The sequence below is a fragment of the Diplotaxodon limnothrissa genome, linkage group LG20, assembly GCF_057381915.1.
Source record: "Diplotaxodon limnothrissa isolate DT_005_m linkage group LG20, D_limnothrissa_male_GT1.1, whole genome shotgun sequence".
Classification (NCBI taxonomy): Eukaryota; Metazoa; Chordata; class Actinopteri; order Cichliformes; family Cichlidae; genus Diplotaxodon; species Diplotaxodon limnothrissa.
In genome coordinates, this window is record NC_140615.1 from 16,259,014 (window position 1) to 16,286,175 (window position 27,162).

The window sequence follows — 27,162 nt, forward strand, 5'->3', positions numbered from 1 at the left end:
AGTCTTCTGTTGTTGATGTACAGTTAGTATCATGGCAACTGTGTTTAAATAGTCAGTCTGGTGAAGTCACATCCCTGATTGAGAACAAAAGCAGACCAGGCCATAAAAAAACAACAACAAAGCAAAAAAAGAGACCAAAACCAGACACACTGGACATACACGGCACAGGGAATAGTGGCACTATGAGATGGCAGAGACTCACTTATTATACACGTGTCCAAAAAAAAAATGGGAAAAAACAGAAGAAAAAAAATCAAGATCTTTCCCAAATGCACAATTGGCATCAGCGGGATAATTATCATTGTCAGACAATGAATCAATAATTTCCTGGCTGTCCCCTCCTTAGTCTCAGTCCACCGGTCTGAAAAGGGCCCGTCCCCTGAGACCGAATCCTGCTTTTTTGGCCACAGGGGCAGCCTGAGGAACAGAGGAGGAGGTGGACAATGAAGAGGAGGAAGAGGAGGGTGCAGGGGCTGCAGTGGCCACAGGTGCAGTGATGCCGGACCCCTGCAAGGGAGGCTGGCGAGACAGGAGCTCCTTGAACACCGAGTTCATCTGACGGTTGATCATCTCCTGAGAGAGCGAGAGGAGGAGGAGGAGGAGGAGGGGAGGTGAACATCAAAGTTTTTCTGTTACATACTGCATTATTCTACTGCTGCATCCTGACACTGTTAAAGACTGGAAGGTCCTTTTTTTTCATCACTTTTTTGTGAAGGCTCTAACTTGGAATCTCATAACTGAGCGACTCTGAAGGTGGAGTTTTGTATACAAAGTCAATTTAATCTAGACTTTAACAGAAAGTCCACTGACTGAACAACATAAGTTGCTGGTGGTGTTCTCACTGCAGAATGAATTCACTCTCACATCTAACATCATAGTTACTTACTCAGAATCAAGAAGTGATGTGATCCAAATATCATATAAAGCAGCGGTCCCCAACCCCCGGGCCACGGACCGGTACTGGTCCGTGAGTCGTTTGGTACCAGGCCGCCAGAGTTGTGGCTCGGGTGTAAATTTTAAGGTTTTCGGGGGCTTTTATCGTTAACTCGGTTTCCCGTGTTGAAGTTGTGTGTCTTATTTTGAAAGAAATATTTATGCGTTACCATAGCGACCAGAGAGCTTTAAGGGGCAGAGAGGAGGATGTTATTCTCAATGTTGTTGGTGCATTTCAGGACGCTGCTAATAAAGTTACACAATCACACAGTGAATTTGCGTTTATTATTATATTTACAAAATACCACAGTTTTTGTCTTGATCGTATCATTTTATTTTGTTGTATTTATCACAGACACCTTAAAGGCCCGTCCGTAAAAATATTGTCTGACATTAAACCGGTCTGTGGCGCAAAAAAGGTTGGGGACCGCTGATATAAAGGACCATTTCCAAGAAAATGGATGGTGTCATTCTTTGTTTAGATTATTGGAGTGTTTTATCACATGCGTTACTTGTCCAATTTAACAAGGATGGAAAGAGTATGAGGAAATTGCTCTCAAGAAGTAATGCTACACAACCACACACTTATTATGTGAAAACATGCTTTGATTAAACATTACTGTATGCTGGGAAATAATTATGTGATGATAGTAATGCCTTAGAGCAGTGATTGATCATGCATGGTTTGCAGTGGTGGTAAGTGGTTAGTTAAGTTACTGTGCAGGTTGACAAAAATGCGTCACTTGGAACAAATATGGCAACTGATTGTTTAAATGAATTTTTTTAAAGCAATCTGAACTAATAAATGAAATGAACTAATAAAAACAGCCGTGATGAAGACCTCAGAGTTTCAGTGGGCTCCAGAGGATTTTCAGATTTTTCTATCTAGAGCCCTTCTCTGTAAAATAAAAAGTACTTCCCCTCTCTAATCATCAGTTCTGAATATATATAACCGCCTTTCTCACAGTTGCATTAGTGGTGTTAACCAGAAAGAAGAGCAAAAAAAACCCCAAAGCCCACCACGGCTGCTTTTAATAGTCTTTATGTAGTAATACCAACCTTCATAAATTGCACCAACATCTACTTTTAGACTATGTGAGTGCATAATAAACCCCCAGTAAAGCAAGCCAGGACAGAGATGCAACTCTAAAACTAACATTTTAAAGCAAAAATAGACCTGCAGCTGTGAGCCACAATGCAAAAGTCTAATATAAATCTAACGTCAACGAGCAAAACTAGCAAGCTAACACTCGTCAGATGAAACATCGTAAAAAAACACCACCAGCAAAGTTACTGCTTCATATTGTGCATACATTTGAACTTCTGGATGTTTTTTATAAAAAGTCATACCCACATTTTAGAATTTTTCGTAATGTAATGCTTTTGTTTTGGTTGTTAACAAAGGGTTGAATATGTTACACCGCTAACCTTATCAATTGGTGTTCTTTCTGCCTGAATGAATGGAGGTCTGTCAGGGGGTCTGAAGTTTCCCTGTCTCAGAGTGTCCAACGTGTGCCTTCGCTCCTGAGACCTGAAAGAAAAAAACATAAACAGCTTAACAGAGATGTTGAAAGACACGGGCAGATGCCACCTCTGATCTGAACCTTACTTTAATGTGTTGGAAAAGTTTCTCTCCATCTTCTTCTGTGTAGACTTATGATACAGTTTTTTGTAATTCATAACCTAAAAAAATTACTGAATGTACCTGACTGTAAGTGGAAAAAAATGAGATATTACAGTGGATGTAATATGCCTTCAGTTTGCAAATGACCAGATGTATGCAAATAAAGACTGTGTACTACTATGTAAATGGTAATGTTGCACATTGTTTATATAGACAGATGCACACGTATATAGATAATGACAGTTTTATTTTCTCCCACTGTAACTCTCAGTAAGCAGTCCAAACAGAGGGTGATGTGGTGCTGTACAAAAAATGTAATGCAAAACCTTCGTGGCTCTCACGTGTACATTACTTCCCCTCATGCAGTTTTTTCCTGAACAGAGTTTATCCACAGTCTCAACTGGCTGCAAACCTAATTTATATCAATCTGAGTAACGCTGCACATGCATGAGGCCTGCAGTGCGTCAAGATAGGTGCGAGTCTTACACTGGCAGGTGTCGTGTGGCGGGGGAGGTTGGTGGCTTTCGACTAGGGCTCCCCTCACTTCCTCTCTGCCGTCCTGGCAACGAAGCGCTATCGCTGTTCACCCGCATCCTGTGAAGACACACACAGAAACTTCTGAACTTTCAAGTCTATTTACGCACACGAGCTTATATGCTTCTTTGTACAAAAATGTGGAGCTGGGTAGACGTATGAGTTTGTGTACTTAGATGTTTATGGCTATTACATGTTTTTAATAAACCGCAGTGTGCATTTGAGTGTGTTTGTTCGTCTGTGTATGCTTCTGTGTACCGGGTTGTGTTCTCTGTCTGTGGATCTTCTGTTGTCAGGTTTCCAGTGCTGCCTCCTCCTCCACCTCCTCCTCCTTCTTCTCTTTTCCCTCGATCTGACCTAAGGGAGGAGAAGGAGAGAGATATATATTTCACGAGAGAAAGCACAAGCAGTACAGTTTTAAATATGGGATGAAGACTGAGCAACAAACGTTTTGTAGGAGGGACCAGCAGCAGAGGTGAACTTATGTGTGACAAGAACAAAATAACTTCAAAATAAAGCAACAGCTCCTCAAAAAAGAAAATGACCTTTGAGAAACTTGTGATGTCCTGGTGGTGCTTAGTCTGCACTGATATTTAATCACCCTCCTGGGAATGTTTGAGGCCACAGTTTTTAACTTTGATAAATGTTGGATATCATAGCACTGTTATCTCTTCATATCTGTATTAGAGATAACTGGGGATTGGTATAAGGCGCTATGAATTAGATATGCAGTTCAGACACCTACACACAAGCAGAGAATATGAATTGATGCTGAAATACTTTCTCTCTCCACTTGTGGGTTTTAAATTCTACCAGTTTATCTGATTTAATGGCATCCAATCAGCATACACACACACACACACAGACGCTGTTTTTCTTTCATTTTGTCACTTCCTGTCACTTTAACTGGTAAAGAATATTAGTAGGGCCATTTGTAATGGAGAGGTCCAGTTCAGTGAATCGAATTACCCAAGGTGCCCGTGTCGGCACTTGTCGTTCAAAGCAGCCACACTCCTAACTTTAAACCTTAACAGTATCCAAACGTATGAGTTATTAAAGAAAATCTATCCAGTCATACTGCAGGCTGCCGTGGCGCTCACTCAGGGAAACCGATTTGCCTTAATTTCACTTTGAATTGTGGCACTGAATAAACTGACCTGAATAGCAGGCAAAAACAGTAAATTCTGTATGAAATGATAATGATGCCTTAAGGGTGTCATGAAATTTCATTTTGGCAGTGGTTATGTGACATAGAAATGTCACTCACCCTTCCAGCACACTGATGTACTTGTGAGGGATGAGGCCCTTAACCCCTCCCACCTCTCCTCGCCACCAATCAGAAGAGGCCTTGCTGTGAAGGATGAGAGGCTCTCCCTGCTTGAAGGAAAGCTCCGCCGGGGATCTCGCCACGTAGTCAAACATAGCCACCGCCTCCCATTCTGTACACACCAGCAGACACACAAAGCAAGGTTATAATGTACCTTTGTGGTGTAACAGTACAATAATGTGACAGGGTTGGTGCTTATGCGTACTGACCATCCTCACTGGGCAGATGCTCGGTCTCACCATCTCCCTCTTCTGTGATTGGTTCACTGCAGAAAAGCAGAAAAACAAAGTCATGCTCAGTTCCTCTTCTCTTCCGCTAACTGTCACACCACAGCCTCTCTTTATGCAAGACTTCATACTGCTGTGAGATTTCCCAAATGACCCTAAAACCTCAGGCTTGGTCTAATGTCATACTGAATGATTTTTAATAAAAAGATCATGAAGGAAACAGACTGACTTTGGGTTGTAGGGGGTTAGCCTGGAGGCTAGTGTTCCATTTTAGCGAGCAATCGGCTTAATAGCATTACGCGTTATGTTTTTACACAAAGCATTATGAGCTACACAGAAGTGCCTTTGGCGTGGCATGAAATTCTGTTTCAAGAGGATGAACCATGAAAAGGGGGCTGAGGGGTGAAGATGCTTTATGTACTTGGAACCATCTCAGCCTGAGTCTTAAAAGTTTGACATGAACAACAAATCTCTGGAGCAAAAAGGCTGCTGCCCAATTATTTACTGATGACAGTAAATACTTCAACAAATATCTTTTCAGACTGAGCGTGATAGGCACTTTTATGTATTTACTTAATTTACTGCTCAAAAAAGCCCAAAGGTACACTTTTTAATCTGAGTACAGGATCAAACATCAGCCGAATTTCTGGGATATTGATCCTCTCAGTTTTGTAGCAGAGGGGGTATTAATCAGTTTCAGTTGCTTTGGTGGTAATGCACTAGAGGGGCAACAATGGGACAACCCCTAAAACAGAAATGCTTTTACAGCTGGAGGCCTCTGACATTTTTTCCCCTCCTCGTATTTTTACTTTTTCTCACTAGTTTTGCATTAGTTTAGTGTCACTACTGGCAGCATGAGGCAATACCTGGACCCTACAGAGGTTCCACAGGTAGTCCAACTCCTCAAGATGGCACATCAATACGTGTCATTGCTAGAAGGTTTGCTGTGTCTCCTCGCAGTCTTAAGAGCATGGAGGAGACTCCGGGAGAGGCATTTACTCTAGGAGAGCTGGACAGGGATGTAGAACGTCCTTAACTCATCAGCAGGACAGATATCTTCTCCTTTGTGCAAGGAGGAGCAGGCTGAGCACTGCCAGAGCTTAAAAATGACCTCCAGCAGGACACTGGTGTGAATGTCTCTGACCAACAATGTGAAACAGACTTCATGTGGTGGCCTGAGGACCCCACCTGACCTAATGGAACACCTCGGGGAAATTATGTTTCCGTCCATTGATGCTTCCAGGTTGCACCTCAGCCTATCCAGGAGCTCAGCGATGGTCCAGTTGTGGGAGGAGATCCCCAGGACACTATCCACCATCTTATTTATAGTGATGCATGTATACGAGCAGGTGGGGGCATACAAATTGAGTACCATTTTGAGTTGCTACAATTAAATTTCTGCAAAATGAACTAGCCTGCTGCAGAACTTTTACACTTTGATTTTCAGGGTGTCTTTGAAATCAGTCCTCTGTAGTTCGATGTAAACAAAGAGCCCCACCCACCTGCATTTCAAACCATCGGTTTGTGAGGGGCAGCCAATGCAATGAACGTTGGCTTAAACAAAGGGTTAACAAAGGGACTAGACAACATTATTTTCATGACTAGCAGGTCGCAACTCGCTGCTTCTGATGTCAAACTGAAAAAGTTGTTTTCTTACTTTGCGTTGTGTTCACTGAAATTGCTGTCTGTTAAGAACTTAGAGTTGTTGTCTTTTTGCAGCAAAAACAACATTTTTATCAATGAGTACTCCTCTCACCAGTACTCCTGCTCCAGAGTCATGTGCTTCTCGTAAACAGGGCCCGGCAGCTCCGATTGGCTGGGGAAGATGCTGTCATGCTGAAGGATCATGGTCTTGACAAGGTCGTTAACCTGTGGCTGCCTAGCAACAGCGTCATCAGAATCCATCCCCCTCAGCAGGCTTGGACCAAAGCAAACAGCCAGGTTGTAGGGCTGCATCATGTTCTCGTCGCTGTACTGAGACACACTGAGAAAAAAAGAGAAACACAAACACGCACATGGTGACTTTCTATTTCTGGCACGAGTGTGCAGTTTTATGAGGATGGCACATATCTGATATGTGAAAATATCCCACACTGGGTTTTGGTGCAACTTACTGGTTGAGGAAAGCAAAAAGGTAACGCATCACGATGAGGAGAGGCCTCGGGAAGGTCGAGACAATCGTTTTAATCTGGACGGCTTTGTCCACCTCCTCCTCGATTTCTGATGACAGGAAGAAAACAAAATGACCTGATGAACTAAAACTTTTAGTTGTTGCATTTAAGTTTTTCCAAGCCTGCATTGACCAAAATTCACCCAAAATCCTTCCTTAAAGAAAGAGGCGAGGAGGATGGATTGATTATGCTATGCCACTAATGGAAAATCTACAAATTTAAGGGGAGTAAACAACCCCCAGGCAGGTTTGCTGCACTGGTTAGCTGTGCAAATTGTGACTCAGAGCATCTGTCCTGGAAAAATAAAAAAACTGAATTGGGAAGAGACCTACAGAAATAACAGGGAGATAGTGGAAGGGATAAACACACAGCAAACTATGCGCTGCAAGAACCAGCTGTATAAGTTGCATCTTCTTGCATCAATGCTGCATTGTTTTTGCTGCTTTGTGTTTGAGCATCAGTGAAGTTATATCAAGATAAACAGGATCACAGGCAAAAAATGGTTCACTGCACAGTACGCGACGGGCTGAGTCAGCTTAACCAAGGTTGAGAAAGTATCTAGGAACTACAATGTTCCAGAAATACTCGAGTAACTGAAAGCAGACATGAAAAAGCCCAAGTGAAACCAGTACACAATCTGAAAACAGACACACACACATAGAGAAGTTACATAAGGGGTCTTACGGACACACTCCAGCAGCTGAGTGTAGCTGTCGTAGGGGAAGAGAGGAGGCTCGAGGCCTCTGAAGTACAGCTTCAGCACACCGGCCACAGAGTCCAGGTCACACTCACTATCTGACAGAGGATCCTCTCCTACACAGAGGTTAAACACACGTGAGATGACTGAATCGGAGTAGCAGAGGACACAGGCATGAGCTTTTTCCTTCACTCTATGAAGCCTTTTAGCTCTATGTTGTTGTCTCAGATCTTACAGTGTAAACTGCATGCTACCAGCTCAGTGCTGAAAAGACAAAGTTAGCGAATAGATGATGAAAGTCACTGGCAAAAAGGATTCATGCCAGTTAGAATTTGCAAAACTGTAAAGGTAAGATGTATTTGCAATCTAACTTAGACCAGGTTACAGGCTAATACTCGCTTGCTGACTCAATCATGAAGAGCTGCTGACAACACGGACAAGTGGGTGATCCTATTATACTCGTTTAGTTCCACTTGAGTAAACTGAAAGGATTTGTTTCACTCACACACATTAAATATCTCTCTCTCTCTCTCTCTCTCTCTCTCTCTCTCTCTCTCTCTCTCAAAAAAGCGACATCCACATGAGGAGAAAATGATGAACTGCTTTGGTATTAAAAACTGCAACACAGAAGAAAAGAAAAGTGAAGAAAGTGCTATGTTTGGCGCTCTCCAAGCAGATCCAAGCCCTTGCAGAATCATGAGGAGGACACTGTAACGTTGGTGTCAGCCTCTTGGAACATGGTCTGCTTTTCAGGGCTGTAACTAAAGAACATTTGAGCCAAAACGTTGTGTACTAGTTCTTGTTTATGAATACAAAGAGCTATTAAGAAGCTAAAACTGTCAGCCGGTAGTTTGAGGTTGATTTGGGAAAAACGTTTAGTCTTCTGCACTTCACATGACCTTTTTACAAGCTCGCAAACAAAGCCACTGGCTGTCAGTACCAACCGAACTAGAAGCGGACCAGAAACCAGAAAGCTTTTAGAACCAAAAGTCACGTCCCCTACCTACAGATATCTGTGTGGTCATATGCAGATATTTATTTATAGACGTATTATATTTGTAATTTCTCCCAGACCTATTTTATGTGTGCTGTTGTGGGGTGTTTCTTAAAACTCATTGTGGCCAATGGTTAGCGGGAAGTTAATAATTTTTACATTATCTTTTTCATCAAAAAAACAAAAAACCATGTCAGACCTAAACTAGGGTTCAGAGATATCCTGAGGCACATGCAATTTGACATCTGAGCATCCAGAGCAGATGGGCAAGCAGGCCGCAGACAAACTTGCTGGGGTATTTGGACAATGTTGTGTGTGTGTGTGTGTGTGGATAAGGTTAGTGGTTTTAGAGACAGGTGCAGTTTCAGGCAGTGCATCCTGTCTAAAACAGCCACATATGGCATAATGATTTGGTGGAACATTGATGCCAAAAAAATAACTGAAAACTGATTACTGACACGGCCCAGAATGTAGCATGCATCTAGCCCTATGGTGATTGGTAGATGGATGGATGGTTGAAAAACTATAATTAATCACATTAAACCATTTTAGGATGGTATGTTGGTGTGGTAGTTAGCATCACTGCCTCACAGCAACAACAAAAAAGTGTCATGGTTCTGGAAGAAACAGGACCCAAATACAGGACTCACTGGCAAACTAGGTAAACAAAAAAAATGTTTTTAATTACACAGCAGAAACTACTTAAGGTTATGAGAAAAGGAAAACAACTACCTAATGGGAACAAAGAACACAAAAATCTAAACAATAAACACCTGAAACTATGAAACCACAGAGATTGGTGAATAAAAGGAAATCAAACGTTGAGGAACAATAAATCTCTAGTACAAATGGAAACTGGAACTAAAGAGATTCTAAAGACATCAAACTCATTTTGTGAGTAATAAAAAACCCAACTGATTGTACAAAACTAAAAATGTTCAAAATTCCAAGCTCAAAAATCCCAGGACTATGACAGGAAGTTTCCTGGGTTTGAATCCACGAGCCACCCCAACAATGATCCTGAATTGGATAAGTGGAAGAAGATAGATGGCTGGGAAACAGTGCAAGCTTGATAAAGACAAATGTAGTATTCCTGTGTAAATAAATGGCCATGAATGATCCAGCTCACACATTCGAGTTGCTAAAATTTACTTGGTCGATTGAGGTCAACCCTCAGTTATGCTAGACTTACATTCACTGGCTCTGGCTTCATTGCAAACGCAGTTTTTGTAAACCACTAGTTTGTGCTAATGGAACAACTATAGTGTTCTGCAGTTTTAATTGTGTAAACTTTAACTGACATATTTATTGCAATGTAAATAAACAACTTCCCTTCTTTGATTTAGTTTTCTCCATCTGAGGAAAAAGTTCTGCTATCTCAGCACATGTACAAAAAACAAACAAACAAAAAAAAAAACGAAAGAAAAAACGAGGAAAGCACTTACCTCTTTCAAATGCATCTCTGAGGAGGTTCACCTCCCTCTGTGAGCCTGGAACTCTGAAAATTCCTTCATGGTGGAGGCCTGCGATACACACAAACACATATTCACACCATATGACGCGTTCATAGATGCCTGATATGCACAAGTGCACAAAAAAAAATACAAAACAGGTCCTTCCACCTACTCATTTTCACTGTCCAAAGCTCTCACAGCATGACTTACTGATATGACAAAAACTGACTCACCATGAAGGTTTATGAAGCGAATGCAGCTTTCAACCACCACAGGAATCTGCTGTCCAGAGCTCTGCAGAAAAAAGACGGTTAGAAGAAGAGAGATGAGACGAGAATGCGGTGCTGAAGACAGAAACAGAGTGCAGAGGGAGATGCAAAGAGAGGGGGAGGAAAAAAAGGATGAAAGAAAGGAAGACCAATAACAGGGAAGGGAAATATGCAAGACAGAAAGATGCAATGCAAGAAACTAAAGATGACTGAAAAGTACAAGTTTCATCAATTGAGGTTCTTTTAAGGGCACTTGGCTACAAGTAACTAAAAACTATACAACCACCGTTGTCCATTATGTAAAGCTAAAACAAAGACTTTATAAAAGCAAGTCGACACTTAAAGAGTCCTGAATAGAAATCTATGGGACACTTCTGTAATGTAATGATGATCCTTTTTGTATTACTGCAAGATTCAGATGGGATATGCAGCCTTAATGAAACTTTGCACATGCACAGGAAAAGTTTAGCTAACCTTTAAAGCATTTTCTAAACAGATTTGACTGTCGATTCTACACATGATGTTTTTAAGACCAAGCGATAATTAAAGGGTTATGGCTCTTTTCTCATTCATTCAAATAGGGGCATCAAAAATAACTGCCCACATAACTGCACAGGGCATTACCAGTCACAAGACTTACTTCTAGAAAGACTTTGGCTAAAGCTAGTAGCTTAGCACAGTGGAAACAAGAGCTAGCATGCAGACTGACAGTGTCCTATGTTAGTTTAAGGCACACAAAAAAAGAAACATCTAAAAAATATTTTAGAAAAAACAACTTTTTCAACAAAACTCAGCTAACTCTTCTTCTCTGCATCCAGTTTATGCGCTATGCTAGGCTAACCGACAGCTGATATTTTCAACGATTAAAGTGCTACAGTAAATTAGGGCTGTGACACTGATAATGACTGTCAATTTGATAGTTCACCAGTAAAGGTGATTTTTAGGCAATTTCCTCACTGATGCATAAAATTAATATCATTATTATTAGGTTCATAATAAACTCAACCTTCCAGTCTCATGATTGTGCACAGAAGTTCATGCCTGAACTTTTGTGTGCATTGAAATGACTGAGCTATCATCATCATCAAATGAGAGAAAATGGGAAATATTTTTGACTCTTTAGTTGTTAAATTGGAGCTTAACGTGACTGTGCATTTGCAGCTGCACCAGTTTTTCTTGTCTGCTCTTTTTTGTCTACTGGGCATTTTAGTCGGTGAAAAACTCTACTCAAATGTGTGTGGAAGGTGAATGATGAAGACAATGAAGAGATGAGATATTGTACACAGAAAAAAAAAAAACTGTATTATATAGTACAACTATAGGTGTAATGTAAATAAATAAAAACCCAGCAACTTCTATGACTTTCAGCTGTTGTACTGTATGTAAACATGCAAATGGTTAGATTAAGAGTATTTCACCAGTTTTTCAGGGCATCAGTAGATTAAACATTTACGGTGCGTGTTGCTGAGGCCAGGCTGCCAGTGTCAATTCTATTTCTATAGCACATTCTATCGTAAAAGGTTGAGCAAAGTGCTTTACAAGTTGGCTAATGAACATGAGAGACCCAGACTGAAGGGGGAATACTGCATACACATTTCATAAAAAGAGCTTTACACCTGCTGCTAAAACTTCCCTGAAAAAAGCTGCACTGGACACGACTTAGACATGGTGACTGCTTTTTTGTGGTAAACAGTCCCAAGTCTGCATGCACTGCATAAGCAGTCACACAGACGGTGCTGAGTACCTGTGTCCGAGACATTCGCCTTCTTCTTCTGCACCAAGCCAAACACAGCAGAGCGGGGACACAGAAAAAGCAGATTAGAAGAGAAGGGAGAGGGGACAATAAGGGGAATAAAGATTTAGAGGCAGTGGGAAGAGGCACACATAAGCATACGCGCACGCACACATACGCTCATGTACACACACACTGAATAGAGGAGTTGAGAGGAGGCAGCAAAGAGGCCAGTGCATTTTAATCCTTTCACAAGAGAGAGAGGAGGAGATAAAAGGGGGAATGGATTGAAAGGAGAGAAAGCCAGCAGTAAGCCATAAGCATGACCATACACACGAAGGCAGCAGTAACTACACTGGAGGGGGCAAGGGGGGTGGGGGGCTGTCATTGTGCGCATGTGCTGCAAGAACCCTCAACAATCCCCAATTCTTCTGCATCAATGTGGCAGGTTTTCATTTGGAAGGTTTGAACAGCAGCGCAGCAAACAATACAAGACAAGTAAAAACAAATGAAGAGCGGATTTGGTTTTCTGTGTGAATGAATGTGAGTGTTACCTCTATGTAGGACAGTATGTCTGTATTGAAGAGTGTGTGGCAGAATTGGGAAACAGGTCTGGACTTCCGAACGCGCACTGACCGAGCACATTGCATTCTGGGAAATATAATAGATAAAATGCATGATCCCATAGTGACAGTCAAGATGTAGTATTGTTGATAACTGCAAAGTCAGGTGTCCGCCCCTCTAGAAATAGATTCGTATACATCATGGAAAAAGCAATTTTGGTTTAAATTTAGCCCATCACTGTCCTCTCTCCATGTCCTCTGTACTCTCTCCATTTCAGTCACACTGATTTATTCTCAGCTCTTATATACAGTCTGTTTACCTGGAAGGGTCGCTGTCAACGGCTTCAGCTGGAAGACAGAAACAGAAAATATGTGAAAGAGTGACATCATGGCTATGTCCATCTTTTGTATACAGTCTATAACTTTGGAGAGCGTGAGGACATCTCTCATAACATATGTATATGTGTGTGTATGACAGAGTTCAGTGCAATGCACAGTATCAGAATCTGAGACTACCACTGATGCAGTCTTATTATACTTGGCCTGTTGTAGCTGCTCTAAATGTTACTGTGGAGCATGTACAGTCATGCTTTCTTTCTGTTTTATTTTTAACAGGTTTTTTCATATGAGTGACAAAACCTGCAAGATGCTCATTAAGCCAAGAGGCAGTTTGTGGCCATGTTGGAATTTGGTTAATGTATGTGGATATTTTGCAGACATAATCAAAGGCAACACTGGAACAAACTGCATTAAATCCATCCTCCTTGTACCTTTCTGTATGGCATCTTGTAGGATATCATGTTTGGCTTGAAGTTTGGAGGCCAGAGAGCTGCTGGTAAGGAACTCTTTCACTTTCTAAGATGAAAAAAAGAAAGAAATAGTGAATAAATCAAAAACAGTTGATCATTTTTATCTGTGTTTGGAAAAAAAAGCCACTGCTCATTTAAACTGCTATCAGGAAACTCCTGTCAATCATGTCAATTCATTAACTCACTGTGAAGTAGTAGGTCTCTGTCTCCTGTTGATTGGCTCGACGCTTGGCAAGGGTAAGTTTTGGAAGGGTGCCTCCACCGGGCGGCTCGTGTGATAGGTTGCTGGGCACATCGGGGGAGGGGTTACAGTCGCTGTCGCACATAGTGTCCAGAAGGGCTGCGAGTGTGGCTTTAAGCGTTTTACTGATCTGAGAAAGGCAAAAAAAAGGCGATTTGTGGGTTTAGCTGCTCCGAGTTCAAGGTTTAAGGCTCATGTTGCAAAGCTCCACCCTGGCTAACGCAGTGTCAGACAGACTAGGGCAGACAGACCATTAAGGAAACAGGCAGAAAACAAATAGCTGACCTCCTCTGTTTCCAAGGTAACGGCAGCAAGTCGAGACTGAAGTTGCTGGAACCTGGTCTCCAACTCGTACCTCACCTGGCTCTCCGCACTGACCTCGCACACCTGAAATGCACAAGAGATATAAAACTAATGTCAAATAAGGTATAGTAAAAGAAAAGTGGTGCTGATCTCAGCAAACATTCAGGTATATTTTGACCAGTGAAATCACACAGCACTAGGAAATGAAAACTTGTAACTTGTATTGTTTTTAAGATGTTAGGGGAGCATTTTAGCCTTTATTTCATGGGACTGCTCAGAGAGAGTAGAAAGAGAGAGAGGCGAATGAAATAAAGGAAATGGTAGAACCCTGTGTATAGGTCTGTTATTAACACATAGGTCACCTATAATAAATGAACCTTACCTTATCTTAAATGGATGTGGCTGTTCTTGCATTTATACTTAGACTTTCACACATTTTATTGAACACTTTGAGCTGGGTCATACAGCTCTACCAGAGGTACGGTAGCTTCACCTGGTCTCCTTCATGTGGGTGGTAGTTGAATCTGAAAGGAAGGCAGAAGGCGGCGTCATGTTGCTGCAGCAATGCATCTCTGTCTCCGCTCTGGTCCAGCGATGTCACCGCAGTCTCCAACTGCTTAAGCCCCGTCTCCTCAGTCTTTTGGATGCGCCACCTGCTGGCCAGGTAGCATTTCATCACTCTCTCCACAGACAGATGGAAACCAAGGTCACAGCACTGGCAGGAGAGAGGGAGAAGAAATGAAGGGTGTAAGAAAAGCGTGAGAAAATGTGGATGAATGTGCATTCAAACTATTGTTTTTCTTCTCCCTGTGACAACTTTCATTTATTATTCTGCTGAGGTGTGTCATAAATGCATGAACATACAATCACCCGACACAAAGTGCATGTTTCTTACGTCGATGAGGGTGCTGACATCCTGCAGGTAGTACTTGTTCATGGCAGCATTTGCTCCTGCTAGATTCAGCAGGTAGTCATTACGAGCCTTGGTACACTTCAGCTGGGTCTCCTGCACTCTGCCATGCCTCTGCGTGTGCATACACAAACATAAAAAGTAAGAAAGAGAATTAGCACGAATAACAACTTGAAAGCACATCTAGTGATAAATATCCGGATGTACAGTACTCAAGTATCTGGCACTTGAATACAGGAAGTGGTTTGCTTTGTGAGAAACATGGGTCTGTATGCAATGATGGGCGTAGCTGCGGGAAGTTTATTGTTTTTTTTTGTTGATGAGTGAGTATAGGGGTGGGATTTAATAAGTTTTCTTCGTCCCACTCCTTTTTCAGGCAAGTTTTGTTTTTTGTTTTGTGTATTTTATGTTCAATATAGGTATTTGTTGTGCCTGAAAATGAATAAAAAAATAAAAAATAAAAAAAACAAAAACATATTAAGACTGCTGTTGTTCTTTATCGTTCACAGAAATACAGGCTCACCTTCTCCATCAGTCTTTCCATCTTCTTAACAGAGCTTCGCCTTTGCCCTCCCAGCTGTCCGGGGCCCAGTTCGGCTGACTTGCCGGTGTGTCTCTCCTCCAACCGCTCGGCTTCCTTCAGTTTCCCCTCAGCTATTAGGCAGTCGGTGTGGTACTGGTTATATGTCTTCAGAGCCTTCATCAATAGCACAAACCCATGTCAACATGCTAGTCTCAGTGACTGTAGTATTTTGTCTTGTTACACTCAGGACGGCTGTATAATGTGCTCACCGTCTGCAGTTCAGTGGTAACCTTCAGCAGCTCATCTTGCATCTGGATTCCAACTTCTTTGCTCTGAAATAAAGACAAAATATATAAAAATGGCTTCCTGTTGCCCACCAATGCAATATGCCCTTTACACTTTAAAGGCCTGTTACACTAAGTCTCCTAGTACAGGTAAGAGTACTAGAAATAGTACTAGCAGCTAAACGCTAGAATTAGGGTACGATTAGGAGTGAAAAGGGTGAAAAACATGGAACCTTTAAATTTGAGTCTGTGGGAATTTAGGACCTTCAGAGCTTGACAGCATTAAAACCTGGAGGTTTATTAAATATGATTTAGTTATTCTGTCTTGGTAAAATTATCTCTTCACTTCATATTGTTTCCATAGTATTACTTTGATCTGTAGCAGTAATTCATTTAATACAGTGCTGAAAGTGATATTAGAAAAACTAAAAGAGTTCCTCTGCTTGATGTCGGGCCAGACAAAACCTCTTAGCTCCTCTGACATGTCTGTAGTGGCTTAATTAAGATTCTGCTCACATTTCAACCACAAGAAGGTACGGAGAGCATGTCTGACATCCAGTAATTTGAACAAGATGAGTCTGTGTAATGTTTTTTTAAGTGAATGAGGCCCAGCGTTACCAAGACAAATTAGGATCTATATTAAAGCCGTCACTGTATTTGGTATTTGTCAAAGCTGCAAGTTCATATCTGGGAGCCTGCTCAGTTTTAAAGGAGTCATTTTAGAGTAAAGTAAAAGAAGTAAAATCATCTTTTTATTTGAAAAAAATAAATGATTGGCTTGTTTTGGAGTAGAAGGACTCTCCCTCTACCTTTTGCTGCTTTTCATACATGTGACCTTACACTATAACATCCTCTCACCCGTTTGTGCAGGCGATGTGTGTCCTCTGTACCATGTGCCAGCCTTTGTGTGAGCGTGTTGCAGCAGGTGTCACCCAGTGCTGCATGTTCCCGGCTCTCCAGACGGGTCTGAGTCAGCAGAACAGACCAGACCTGACACACGGACTGACCCCACTGCTCCTTCCTGTACAGTAACAGAGATGCGCACCGAGATTATGGCACGATCACGCACGTCAGACCCATGAGAGGAACAGAAAAGACCCAAATGTATAAACACAACTGATGCAGCCTTACTTTTTTGTTTTATGAGTAAACCTCTCTGTGAGTTTGTCAAGGGCCCGTGCATATTCAGACTCGATGTCACCCCGACGGCGGAGAAACTCAGACAGGTCTGAGAGCTGCTGCTGTTTCACCTCCACCTGGGAGTCTAAAATCTTTATCTGGTCTGTCAGCTGGGCCCGCAGGTCTGAGATGCGAGGGAGATGGAGACAGGGGAGACAAAAAATAGATTAGACACTGAAGTAAACACATGCTCACAACCTCTAACAATCACAGCAAATGTAATTACCTGCTCAGCCAGTGCATAAAATACAGTATGTGCCTGATGTCCAACTGAATCACTAAATAAAGGTTTGGAAACGAACTTTAAAATAACATAAGCACAGGAAAATAAATAAGGATTATGATTTTTATAACTGATTCAAAAGCTACTATAGAGTATTGTATAGGTTGTTTTCAGTGTTTTTTTCTTTAATTTTGTTTATTTAAAGCGTTAGAAAGCAACACAGTTTATCTTCCCTGTGTGTGTTTAATAACATTTGGATTATTAACAAAAATTAAAATGTGGATAATTGCACAACCCTATTCGGGGCATCTGTCTTCACTGACATTATAAATAGAAAAAAATACTGAATAAGGAGTTTGTGACTTATATTGACTTATTATTGCTACACGCACTCAGACACTTTATCAGGTGCAACCTCTCGCTTACCTAAATATCCAATCAGCCACTCAGAAAGCAGCAACTCACTGCACTGAGGCATGAAGATGCAGACAATATGAGTATCTGAAGTTCAAACATGAGCATCAGGATGAGGACTTAAATCAGATTAAAACAGTGTTTACAGTCTTAAAAGGTGTTCTCACAAGGGCCAATCAGCTCAAACTTTTCATGTTTAAGGACATTTTGTACATTTGTAAGTATTTTTTTTTACTTTTAATTGCAAAGAATGAGAGTACGTCTACCACCACCACTCAAAGACAGGCATCCCCAGACACCAATAACAGAGGACAGGAAAAATAAAAACCCCTATCACAACGGCTCCTGAAGTACAAGCTGGAGACACACTGTATCTCTGCACATTTGGAAATAATGCACGCACATTCACCATTAGTATATGAATCATTTCACTGGAATTCTTTCCCTCTAACTCAGATAGAGGATCAATAATAATTCATGTCTTATGATCAGGTTTATAAAACGCAGCCAGTGGTGTGACCGATACAGCTGTTTGACTACCCCTGTAATGTGATAGTGATATACTAATTGTTATAATCATATCGATATGTATTACACACTAGCTTGTATGCAAACACAACTAAAGCAGTAGCACAGCGACCCAGTGCTGCTCTTTGCTCTAAAAAGGATAATACAAACATCCTTCTCTCAGAAAACACCACCTTCGCTTGGCTCTTTCACCTCACCCCCTGCCCCCCTACCCCCACCCTCTCATTGCTCATCCCTCTACTCCGCCCGCTCCTTCTTTCCCCTCTTTACTCTTTTTCCTCTGTCTTTGTGTGAGTACACAGCCCGGGGCTGACTGGATGTGAGGAGACAGCATCACTAATACTAGCTATAAATACACCCTTGTAGTACAGTACACAGAGCCAGGCAGCCACGGCATGAAGCCTCCAAATCACGACGCACACATGCGCACACACAAACACACAAAAACATGCTGGTGTCACGAGAAAACCTCATTACGCCAGCACTGGTCATTTTTGCTGTTGTTTTGTTTTCACTTACACAAAAATGATTTGCTTCTTTCTAGGCAAGCTTTTCTGCTCTCCTCCCTTTACTCTGCACGGAGCTTAGGTTTGAGTACGCACACATATGTTCAGATACTGTGTGTGTTATGTATATTTGTGTGGGTGTGTGTGGATGACTGCGCAGTGCACACATTCATGCATGACTGCCCGTGTGCTGTCTTGTGTGCAGTCATGTGTGCAGGCAAACGCACATGTACAAACGCAAGCGTATACACGGAGACAAGCGCATGCATATTCACCTTTCATCTGCGATTCATACTCAGCCAGGCTCCCCTTCTCCCGCCTCAGCTTTCCGTGTGAAGTCATCATCTTCGATCCCCTGGCCCTCGTCTGTCACTGAGACGCTCCTTCCCGATAGCTTCTCGGAGTCTCGCTGTCCTTCCCTCTTTCTGAAACCTTGTAACCTCAGCTTCTGCTCTTGATCAGTAGCCTGTGACCTTTCACCCTTGACCCCTTGGCCTCACTGCTCTACAGCTGAGTGCAGTGCATCGGCATCAGTGTCGATTGGCTGCTCTTGGCGGGGATGTGAGTCAGGTCGATGCGTCCATGGAATCCCCTGGGTTTCCGATGTGAGCGGTGATCCATAGGTGAGCTGGCCTGAGCAGCGGGCAGGGGAGAAAAAAAAAGATAGAAGTACAATGAGATTGGATATGGATGAGGAAAAAGGCAGCAGGAACAGATTTACGGAGGCCGCAATGAGAGAGTGAACGAATGAGAGGAAGTGGACACATGGGGGCAGGGTGACAAGACAGAAAGGGACAGTGACACCAGAGATGGAGATATAATAGGAGGGGTGGAGAGACAAGGGTGGTGCAGAGAAGGGACAGTAAGAGGGCAGAGTGATGGGGATGTGAAGGATTAAGGACTGGGGTGGGAGGGAGATGAGAGATGATGAGTAACACCAATAATGAAGGACAGTCGTAGCCTCGTAGGGTTGGTTGTTGGGGATGTCCGTGAAGGTAATAGGCAAGGAAATACCTCCAGTGATTCAGTGATTTTTCTTTTCTTTTCCAGAAGCACATATATATGAATGCTGGTTAGAGAACAACCACACACTGGTCTATGTTTTTGTTTTTTCAATCACTGGTGGTTTGCTGATCTATTAATGACTTGTCATTCTTGGTTTGAGGGTTGGTTTGTGTTAAGAGGTGACCCCACAGCAAAGTCAGTGTATGTGCTACTCAGGCTGAGAAGAACATCAACCATCAGGTAAAAGACATAAAAATCTGTTGTGAGATCCCCTAATTCTGCTCCTCAACTTTAATCCGAGACAACTTTATTTATGAAGCACTATAGAGAACATTAGTTCAAGTTATACCCATTATAGTATTGTATACTTGTTATACCCATCTACAGGCATTGGTGAAACAAGAGGCCACCTTCAAGATGAAAAGGGATGCTAACATGTAAGAGACAAAAAACTGCAGTTCCTAAAAATGGCCAGTAGAGGCCGACTTCAGAAGTGAGTCAATTCCCATTTTAAATTTCCCAACAGTTGGGCATTATTCACAGTCTCCTCTGAAAAAGCAAGTACACACTTACTGCTTCCATAGGAATTAAGCGTAACTTATGGGTAACTACTTAAGAGGGAGTAGCAGCCAGGTAGTGATAATCAAATGTACTTCATTAATTGATCAGTAGCCTGCTTGAGCACCTCTATAAAACCAGACGTTCTGGCAGTTTTCTGGTCCGGAGCATCCAGGTGTGTGTTCACACAATGTCACAATCTTCCCAGGAGTGGGTAGTCCAATAAATCCAACTCAAGGTCAGACTGTGCAGAGCTCACACAAACTGCAAAAAACCCAAGAGTCACATCTCAGACAGTACAGGCATCAGACAGCATGTTAAATGAGAGTGCATGGAAACACAGCCTAGGTTTACAAAGTTGTATCTGAGCAAACAACATGAAGAAACCACAAGACTTCTGTAATAACCTTTTCTGGACAGACCAGACCAAACTGGAGATGACTGGTCACAAAGCACAGCAACAACCAAACACAGCTTAACAGCGCAAACACCTCATCTCAGACATTGCTTATGAGTGAAAACGTAGCGCTTCCAGTCGATTTTAAGTGGAAACTCTGAGAATAGCCTGTTCCAGACAACATTATGTGTTCAGCATAAGTTACCGTGGTGATTTAGCCGGATGAAAAAGTTAGCCACTTCTCGGACACGGAAAACTTTGACATAGCTAAAGCTCGACTGAAACTGGGTGATGCAACAGGACAATGATCCCAGCTAATCTAGAAAAGAATAGCAGAAAAAGAAAAGAAATAAGGGGCTATCATCCTGGCTAGTGGCATTTCTGAAACAGCTGCAATTATGCACTAATAAACTATGTTTAACCTACTAGCATTTCTGACGCAGACGAACAAGAGCAGCAACATACAAATGTCCCGACGTGCACATCCCCAGCCTAAATATAGTTACTACTTCTTCCAAAATACTAAGACAGCGCTCTGACTTTGGGGTTTCATAAAAGGACTTCATGAAACAACAGTGGCTACATCCATCACATATATACAGTCTATGTTTGCTAATGATTTCTACTGTGCAAACAGGTGGTGTCTATTCCCTACCTCAGTGTATTCAGTTAGTGGGCAGGTTTTTCATTGGTTGAACCTCGTAATATCACACTGGGTTGGGTTTTAAAAATGGCTACAAGCTGATTTCTCCAACACAGAATAACCTTTTAAGCTTGGTAACTGGGTGAGGGTTTTTTTTTAACTTAAATCATCTTCTGGTCTAGTGCTCTTAATATTTAAACATTTTTACCATTCACTGTGTAATATAAGGTCTGGTTATCTTTTGTTTGTAGTCAAATCATAGTGCTGTGACGTGTCATGTTCACAAGTTCACAATGTAAATATATTGTGCCTATGCATAACTAAACATACAGAGAAGAGAAGCCAACAGGAAAGAGACCGGGAGAAAATAACATATTTAGAGAATGCAAAGTGCGCTTGATTTTCTGTACTTTGAGGACGACTTTCAAGTCCTTCGAGGCTGTCAATGAAAATCAGTTTCTTACTCATCTCTCACTTTTAACTTCAACACACATGCAAGGAAGCACACACACACCCATATATACAGAGGCAGCTTCACCCCCCACATCCTGTGTCAGTTTCTCAACAGGTTTCAGAACCCTGTGAAGGATACAAAAAAAAAATCCTTCAGTGGAAATTGTTCCTCAATCCGCCACAAGCAATCAATTGTGTTCAGTTCACAAAAGTAACTGAAGTTAAAAGACACCAGGTGGTTTAATGCAGTTTCATTTATACTGTAAAGTTAATACTGTTGATGCAGGTAGATTGTACGGCAGTACGGCACACTCAAGGAGATAAAAAACAAACAAGAAAGCTGGCCTGGCATCTCTTCAATGCCATCTTAACAACTGTTGTCAGACCTGTGCTTTCATTTCCTCCAAAAACAGTGCACTGAATGTGATCCAGACATAGTCAGTCATGGTTTCAAGTGGAGAGTAAATCTGGAAGCAGAGCGAGCGAACGCGAAGAGAAAATCTGCAAATGAGACTCCAAGGGTCCCGAGACCTCTGAAGGCACAGGAAGCCTTCATCAGCGTGCGACCTTAATCTGCACAGAACAAAGCCACTGTAAATGATCTGAGGAGAGAGGAGGGGATGTGAGGGATTCAGCAAAAGACGAGGGAAAACAGTGGGGGTGGGTGGGTGGCGGCCGGGACAGAGAGACAGAGGTTAGAGGGGACCAGTGTTTCATACTTAAAGTCAAGGTCACTGAATGAAAGAGGTCACGTGGTGCACGTGGTGAATATAAAGCAGACTGACGACAGGGCAGGATAAATGTGGTAGCGTGTCTTAGAGCTTTACTGCCATCAGGGGGTTTCCTGCTAATGTCAGTTAAAGGAAAAAAGAAAAAGGGACACTAAGCAGAATCAATACAAGGATGATATTGTGTTAGATGTTATGCTGATACTGCACGGGGATTTCCTGACACTACTGTTAGCCAGCAACGATTTGCTATGTTGACCGTGTTAATGTGCAGAACTTTATGTTGTGCTGTCTAATTGCAAATTGTAAGACTTCTCACAGCTGCCTCGGAGGAAAACTATCCCAAAACCCCCTGAACTCAGGACATAGCCAAACCGTAAAAACAAACAAAAAAAATCATAAAAACAAGTAAGGAAACATATGGGTGTCAGCCAGCGGGACCCTCGGCCAGATGATCTAACTTCCCGAAAAGCTGACTTTTGGGAACTATTAGGCTTCCGCTCAACAGCACTGCAGACACAGGTGCTGAAGCAGCTTCGTCACCACAGATGAATGTTGAAAATCATGAATGCATGATCATGCTAATGTATGCTCTAGCTGTGCATTGACTGATGTGAAAGCCCAAGTCAGACAGAGTCAGGTGTGACACCGATCAATTGACGTGCTGATTGGAGAGCCTCTTTTAGATGCAATCAGGACCTGGGACAGGATGGAGCTGGTTGCAGCTTATACTGCAGGAGGAGTGAGTAGGATAAACATCAGCTAACAAAAATGTTACATTACATGGCTTACAAAAAAAAAAAGAAAAGTATAGACCCATACTGTGTCTGGCACGTCATATTATTGTACAATGTGCAATGTAAAAAAAGCATACTGATGAAACAGAATTTGCATAAATGATCAACAATCTGGACCTGTGGATGGAAAAATATAGCTGCATCATGTATTTTTAAGCATATATTGTTCCACACATAGGGAGGTAACCTAAATGAGGGATCACACCTTCGGCCAATTCTGTTTACTAATCATGATAAGTACTTCTCAGGACATGATCATAAATGTTTAATGGTCTAGAGGAAACCCTGATGATGTAATCAGAGTTATCTAAAGAGTAAGTGCATGCCACACATCGTGGGTGTGGAATTAAAAAATAAATAAAACTTCTGTAGTGGGCAGAAAGAGACTGAATAAAACCCGCTGTCCAGTCACGATATGGTTCATGAAGAGCTTTCTCATATAACCAGCTGAATGTGTAGATATCTTAGAAGTTGGCTGCTTCCGTTTTGACTACTGTTTCTAAAAGTCGTCTGGTTTGAGTATCCCAGTTTTGTGAAAATGCAACACTGACTTTCTGTAGTAACTCTTACAGTGAGTTTTTGTAGCCTTTTTTTTTTTTTAATTTTCACCTCTGTGACTACAAATCACAGCTGGAGATTGACACATGCTAAAAGCCAACAGCAACTTCAACAGGTTTTACATTTAACCAAAGTAGATGAACTGAAAACTACACTTCCTTTATTGTCCACTTGATGCTGGCTCCAAAACTGAGTCACGTCCCATTTGCTCCATTGTTAAAATGTCTATCGAGCTAGTGGGTAACAGACGTCTCCGAAAACGTCGGAGTGCTTTTGAAAATATGCGGTGTCTTGATAAACTGAGCAGATATTTGAGGTTTCCACAGCTACATTCCCGCCTGAAAATATGTTAAACGTTTATTTTGTGACCCAGAAAGAATAATAAGAGTAATATTAAAACTAACTAGCTGCCGCCATTGTTGGAAACTGAGCTGGGCCGCGCTATGAATTCTGGGACACAGCTTCTTCTTCGGGGTTTAACGGCAGCTGGCATCCTTGTACATGCAGTGCTGCCATCTTCTGTTTCAATCCGTTATTACACTCTTAAATCCTACTACATATTCCTGCGTCTTTTGTGATCTTACAAAGCTTCAAACGACGCGTCGACTATTAAATCAGTCGTCGACGATTTTGATAGTCGACGTAATCGTGACTAGTCGACTAATCGTGGCAGCCCTAGTGTTGTTGGTGCCACTTGGCGGATTTTTAAAGAAAATTATCTGATCAATAATATGGCCTGCTGTGTGGTGCGGAGTTTCTTGCCCAAAAAGTTAATGATTCAGTTTTAGTGAGTGAAATCCTACGTAGCATTAATTAGCAGGTTTACAACCTGATGCACCTTGCTAAGCTTGCTAGCATTAACTAATAACTTAGCACTTAGAACTCCCTTCCAGATATGGTTATATGGATCTACAAAATCCCCCCGCACAGCACAGCAGAAGGTAAAATGCTAACGCTGAGGTTTCAAGCTACGGAGTCTAAAACCCAAGTGATGATATTGTGGCTACATCCATCTTTGATATACAGTTTTTTTGCTTAGACTCTACAAAAGAACAGTATTAGTGAATGGCTGAGTGTGACTTGCAGTGTAAAATGATTTGAGTCATCAAGATAACTAGAAAGGTAGTGGGTATCAACCGACTTTCAACTGCTGGAAGTTACCTTATTTGTCAGCCAACTGGCTGCATGACGGTAATTCTGAAACCACAGTATACAGCCAACGTGACTGCATCACAACAAAAGGTAGCACAAACTCATACCGACTCCAGGCCCATAACTTATTAAGAATCTGCCATGAGATTTAGGACGCTATATTCGCCATGCAAAGTAGCCAAAATCCAGGTTTGTTTGCTTCTTGCCAGAGTTTCTATACACTCCTGTGTACCCTGTGAAGTGCTGCTTGTGCAGAAACTTCCACAGCAAACAGGAAACTGCATAATAGTATGCTACCACAGGTTTTTTTCCTCTCACAACCATCTGTAGAGAATTACTCTGTTACCTGAAAATCTCACCAAATCTTTTTAGCAGCAGCTTAATCCTGGCTCGCGTCACAGCCAAAAACACACAGCACAGGGTCAGCTAGTTTCAAGGTGGTAGAGGAGAACCACACGGAATTCATCCCATAAAAGAAAGTGCGGCCAGCAGTCCACTAAGTACCGGCACAGAGCAAAAAGATTTACATTTGCAAAAGGACATACATTTTTTCTGGCAGTAGCACAGTAGCCATATTATACACATGGCAGGCGCCTTTTAGATTCTGGCATGATACCTAATTGCAAAAGCACGGAGAGTTGACTTTAATGCAGAAGATCATTTACAGGCAATGTTTGTGGAATGCATACCTGTAGATCCCGTCAGATATCAAAAAAAAAAAAAGGTGAAATGAAACAGTTGGGCAGTGTGAGGGGGTGGAAGGCTGTCAGGCCACATCCGCTCCTCAGGCACAGCTGAAACTGCCTGAGCACAGCGCTGAAACCTTCTCTAAGTGAGATAATTAATCAGCGCTTTAGGTTTAGTTCTACTGATATTTTTGCTCCTCGGGTCTACAGTACTGAAAGAGAAAATCTCACTGCTGTAATATGAAATCAGGGACATTTACACAAATATCTCCACTGCTACTAAATCTAACTACAGTTTTTTTAAGATATGCATATATATTAATAGTAAGCATATTTGAGGCCACTTTCCATTTCCATTGTTCTACATTTACGGAAACAAAACTACTTTTGACTCCACCATCTTTTAGCCAGACCTGCTATTACAAATTTGAAGTTATGGTCATAAAATAGTTATAAAGCAGGTCCACCCTACCTGACATACATTCACCTATATTGAATTGGTTACAGCATATGACTGCATCAATAGATAGAAAGTAAAATTACTGTTAAATTGTTCTGCATCCTTTGGGTTAAAATGACTGTGACCTAAAGACTGTGACCACATGTGGTTTCAAATTCTGTGGAAAAAGTGTCACGCCTGATTTCCTGTAATGTCACTTAAGTGTCCGGCACAGCTCATTGGCAAATCAACACATGAGGGAAGTGGAGTAGGTCAAAATTAGCACCACGTTATGCATGCGCAAGCACAGCAAACACGCTTGAAGCACACCACTGTCTGTGCAGTTGTTTTGATGCAGTGAAAGCAAGGACGCTCGTGTTGCCATCTGAGGTCAGGGATTTGCATCTTAGATCAGGCCAACCTGTGAGCCGGAAGGGCTACGATTTCAATCAACGTGAGAATTTCAAGTTTTATCGTGACAATGTCGCTCTCGAATCTGCTGCTCCTCCTGGGTTTAACTAAAGGTAAGCTCATCAAATAAGAAAACAAAACACACCATTCGGCTTCCTACATAAGCTTTTGAGCTTGCTGTGTCTGTACTCGAGCTGCTGTCTTACATTACTATCACAATCTTTGTTGTTGCACTGTGAACCAACAGCACAAAGGGAGCGCTACTTTGCAGATGCCTCTGAGAAGCTTGTTTATCTGCGTGCCTTAATAACATAACATGAAAATAGCTGTGAACTCCTTATAGGTGAGAAGGCCAGCAGGTGGGATTTAAGGTTCCACAGCTCCATCAGCACTGGTGTTTTTTTGTTTTTAACAGTGGCTGTAAATCACCCCATATGGTCAAGGCACAGTGGCAGGGCTCCACACAATGGCCACATAAACACCTCAGCATAATTACACAAGCACGCAAACACACACACTCTCTCTCTCACACACTCACACTCATATACAGAGCATCAACAGTGAAAATGGTGCACACTGTATTACATAATTGATACTCCTCTAACAGCCAGTAGCTCCATTTGTCCACTTACAAACCCCCCAAGAGGACACAGTGTCCATTTAAGACACCAAACTATATATAAACACACAGACACATTCACTTCAGTCACGCATGCACATGCTCACACACACAGGTTGTTTCTGGATTTATGAGCAGCATGACAGCCGTACATACCTCACTTTGTGGTCCTCTTCGGTCTCTTTCTGTGTTCCTCAGCTCTCCACCTCTCTTTACATCCTTCGCTCTCTTTCTACCACAGACACACACACACACATACACACACACAGAC

The 27,162-nt window shown here is 42.0% G+C and overlaps 1 protein-coding gene across 1 annotated transcript; it reads right to left on the minus strand.

The window, feature by feature from the left end:
* Positions 1 to 291: 291 nt before the first annotated feature.
* On the minus strand, positions 292 to 27,120 carry LOC146610735 (SLIT-ROBO Rho GTPase-activating protein 3-like). Its single transcript, XM_085345467.1, has 24 exons — positions 27,048 to 27,120; positions 18,721 to 19,078; positions 16,727 to 16,898; positions 16,454 to 16,616; positions 15,581 to 15,643; positions 15,312 to 15,485; positions 14,774 to 14,902; positions 14,372 to 14,593; positions 13,861 to 13,962; positions 13,520 to 13,705; positions 13,296 to 13,380; positions 12,846 to 12,873; positions 12,517 to 12,613; positions 10,195 to 10,255; positions 9,953 to 10,030; positions 7,501 to 7,629; positions 6,760 to 6,865; positions 6,402 to 6,629; positions 4,628 to 4,683; positions 4,359 to 4,530; positions 3,350 to 3,448; positions 3,044 to 3,151; positions 2,362 to 2,464; positions 292 to 573 (listed from the first exon to the last, which is right to left on the minus strand). The coding sequence occupies exons 2-24, from the start codon at positions 18,788 to 18,790 to the stop codon at positions 349 to 351; spliced, it is 2,856 nt and encodes a 951-aa protein (XP_085201593.1). The 5' UTR covers positions 18,791 to 19,078; positions 27,048 to 27,120; the 3' UTR covers positions 292 to 348.
* Between the last annotated feature and the right edge of the window lie 42 nt (positions 27,121 to 27,162).

Coding starts and splice junctions, on each gene's coding strand:
- LOC146610735 (XM_085345467.1), bottom strand. CDS start 18,790: ATGATGACTTCACACGGAAAGCTGAGGCGGGAGAAGGGGAGCCTGGCT. Junction 15,486..15,580: donor TTACCACTGAACTGCAGACG/GTGAGCACATTA, acceptor CTATTGATGAAG/GCTCTGAAGACATATAACCA. Junction 4,531..4,627: donor GCATCTGCCCAGTGAGGATG/GTCAGTACGCAT, acceptor TGGTGTGTACAG/AATGGGAGGCGGTGGCTATG.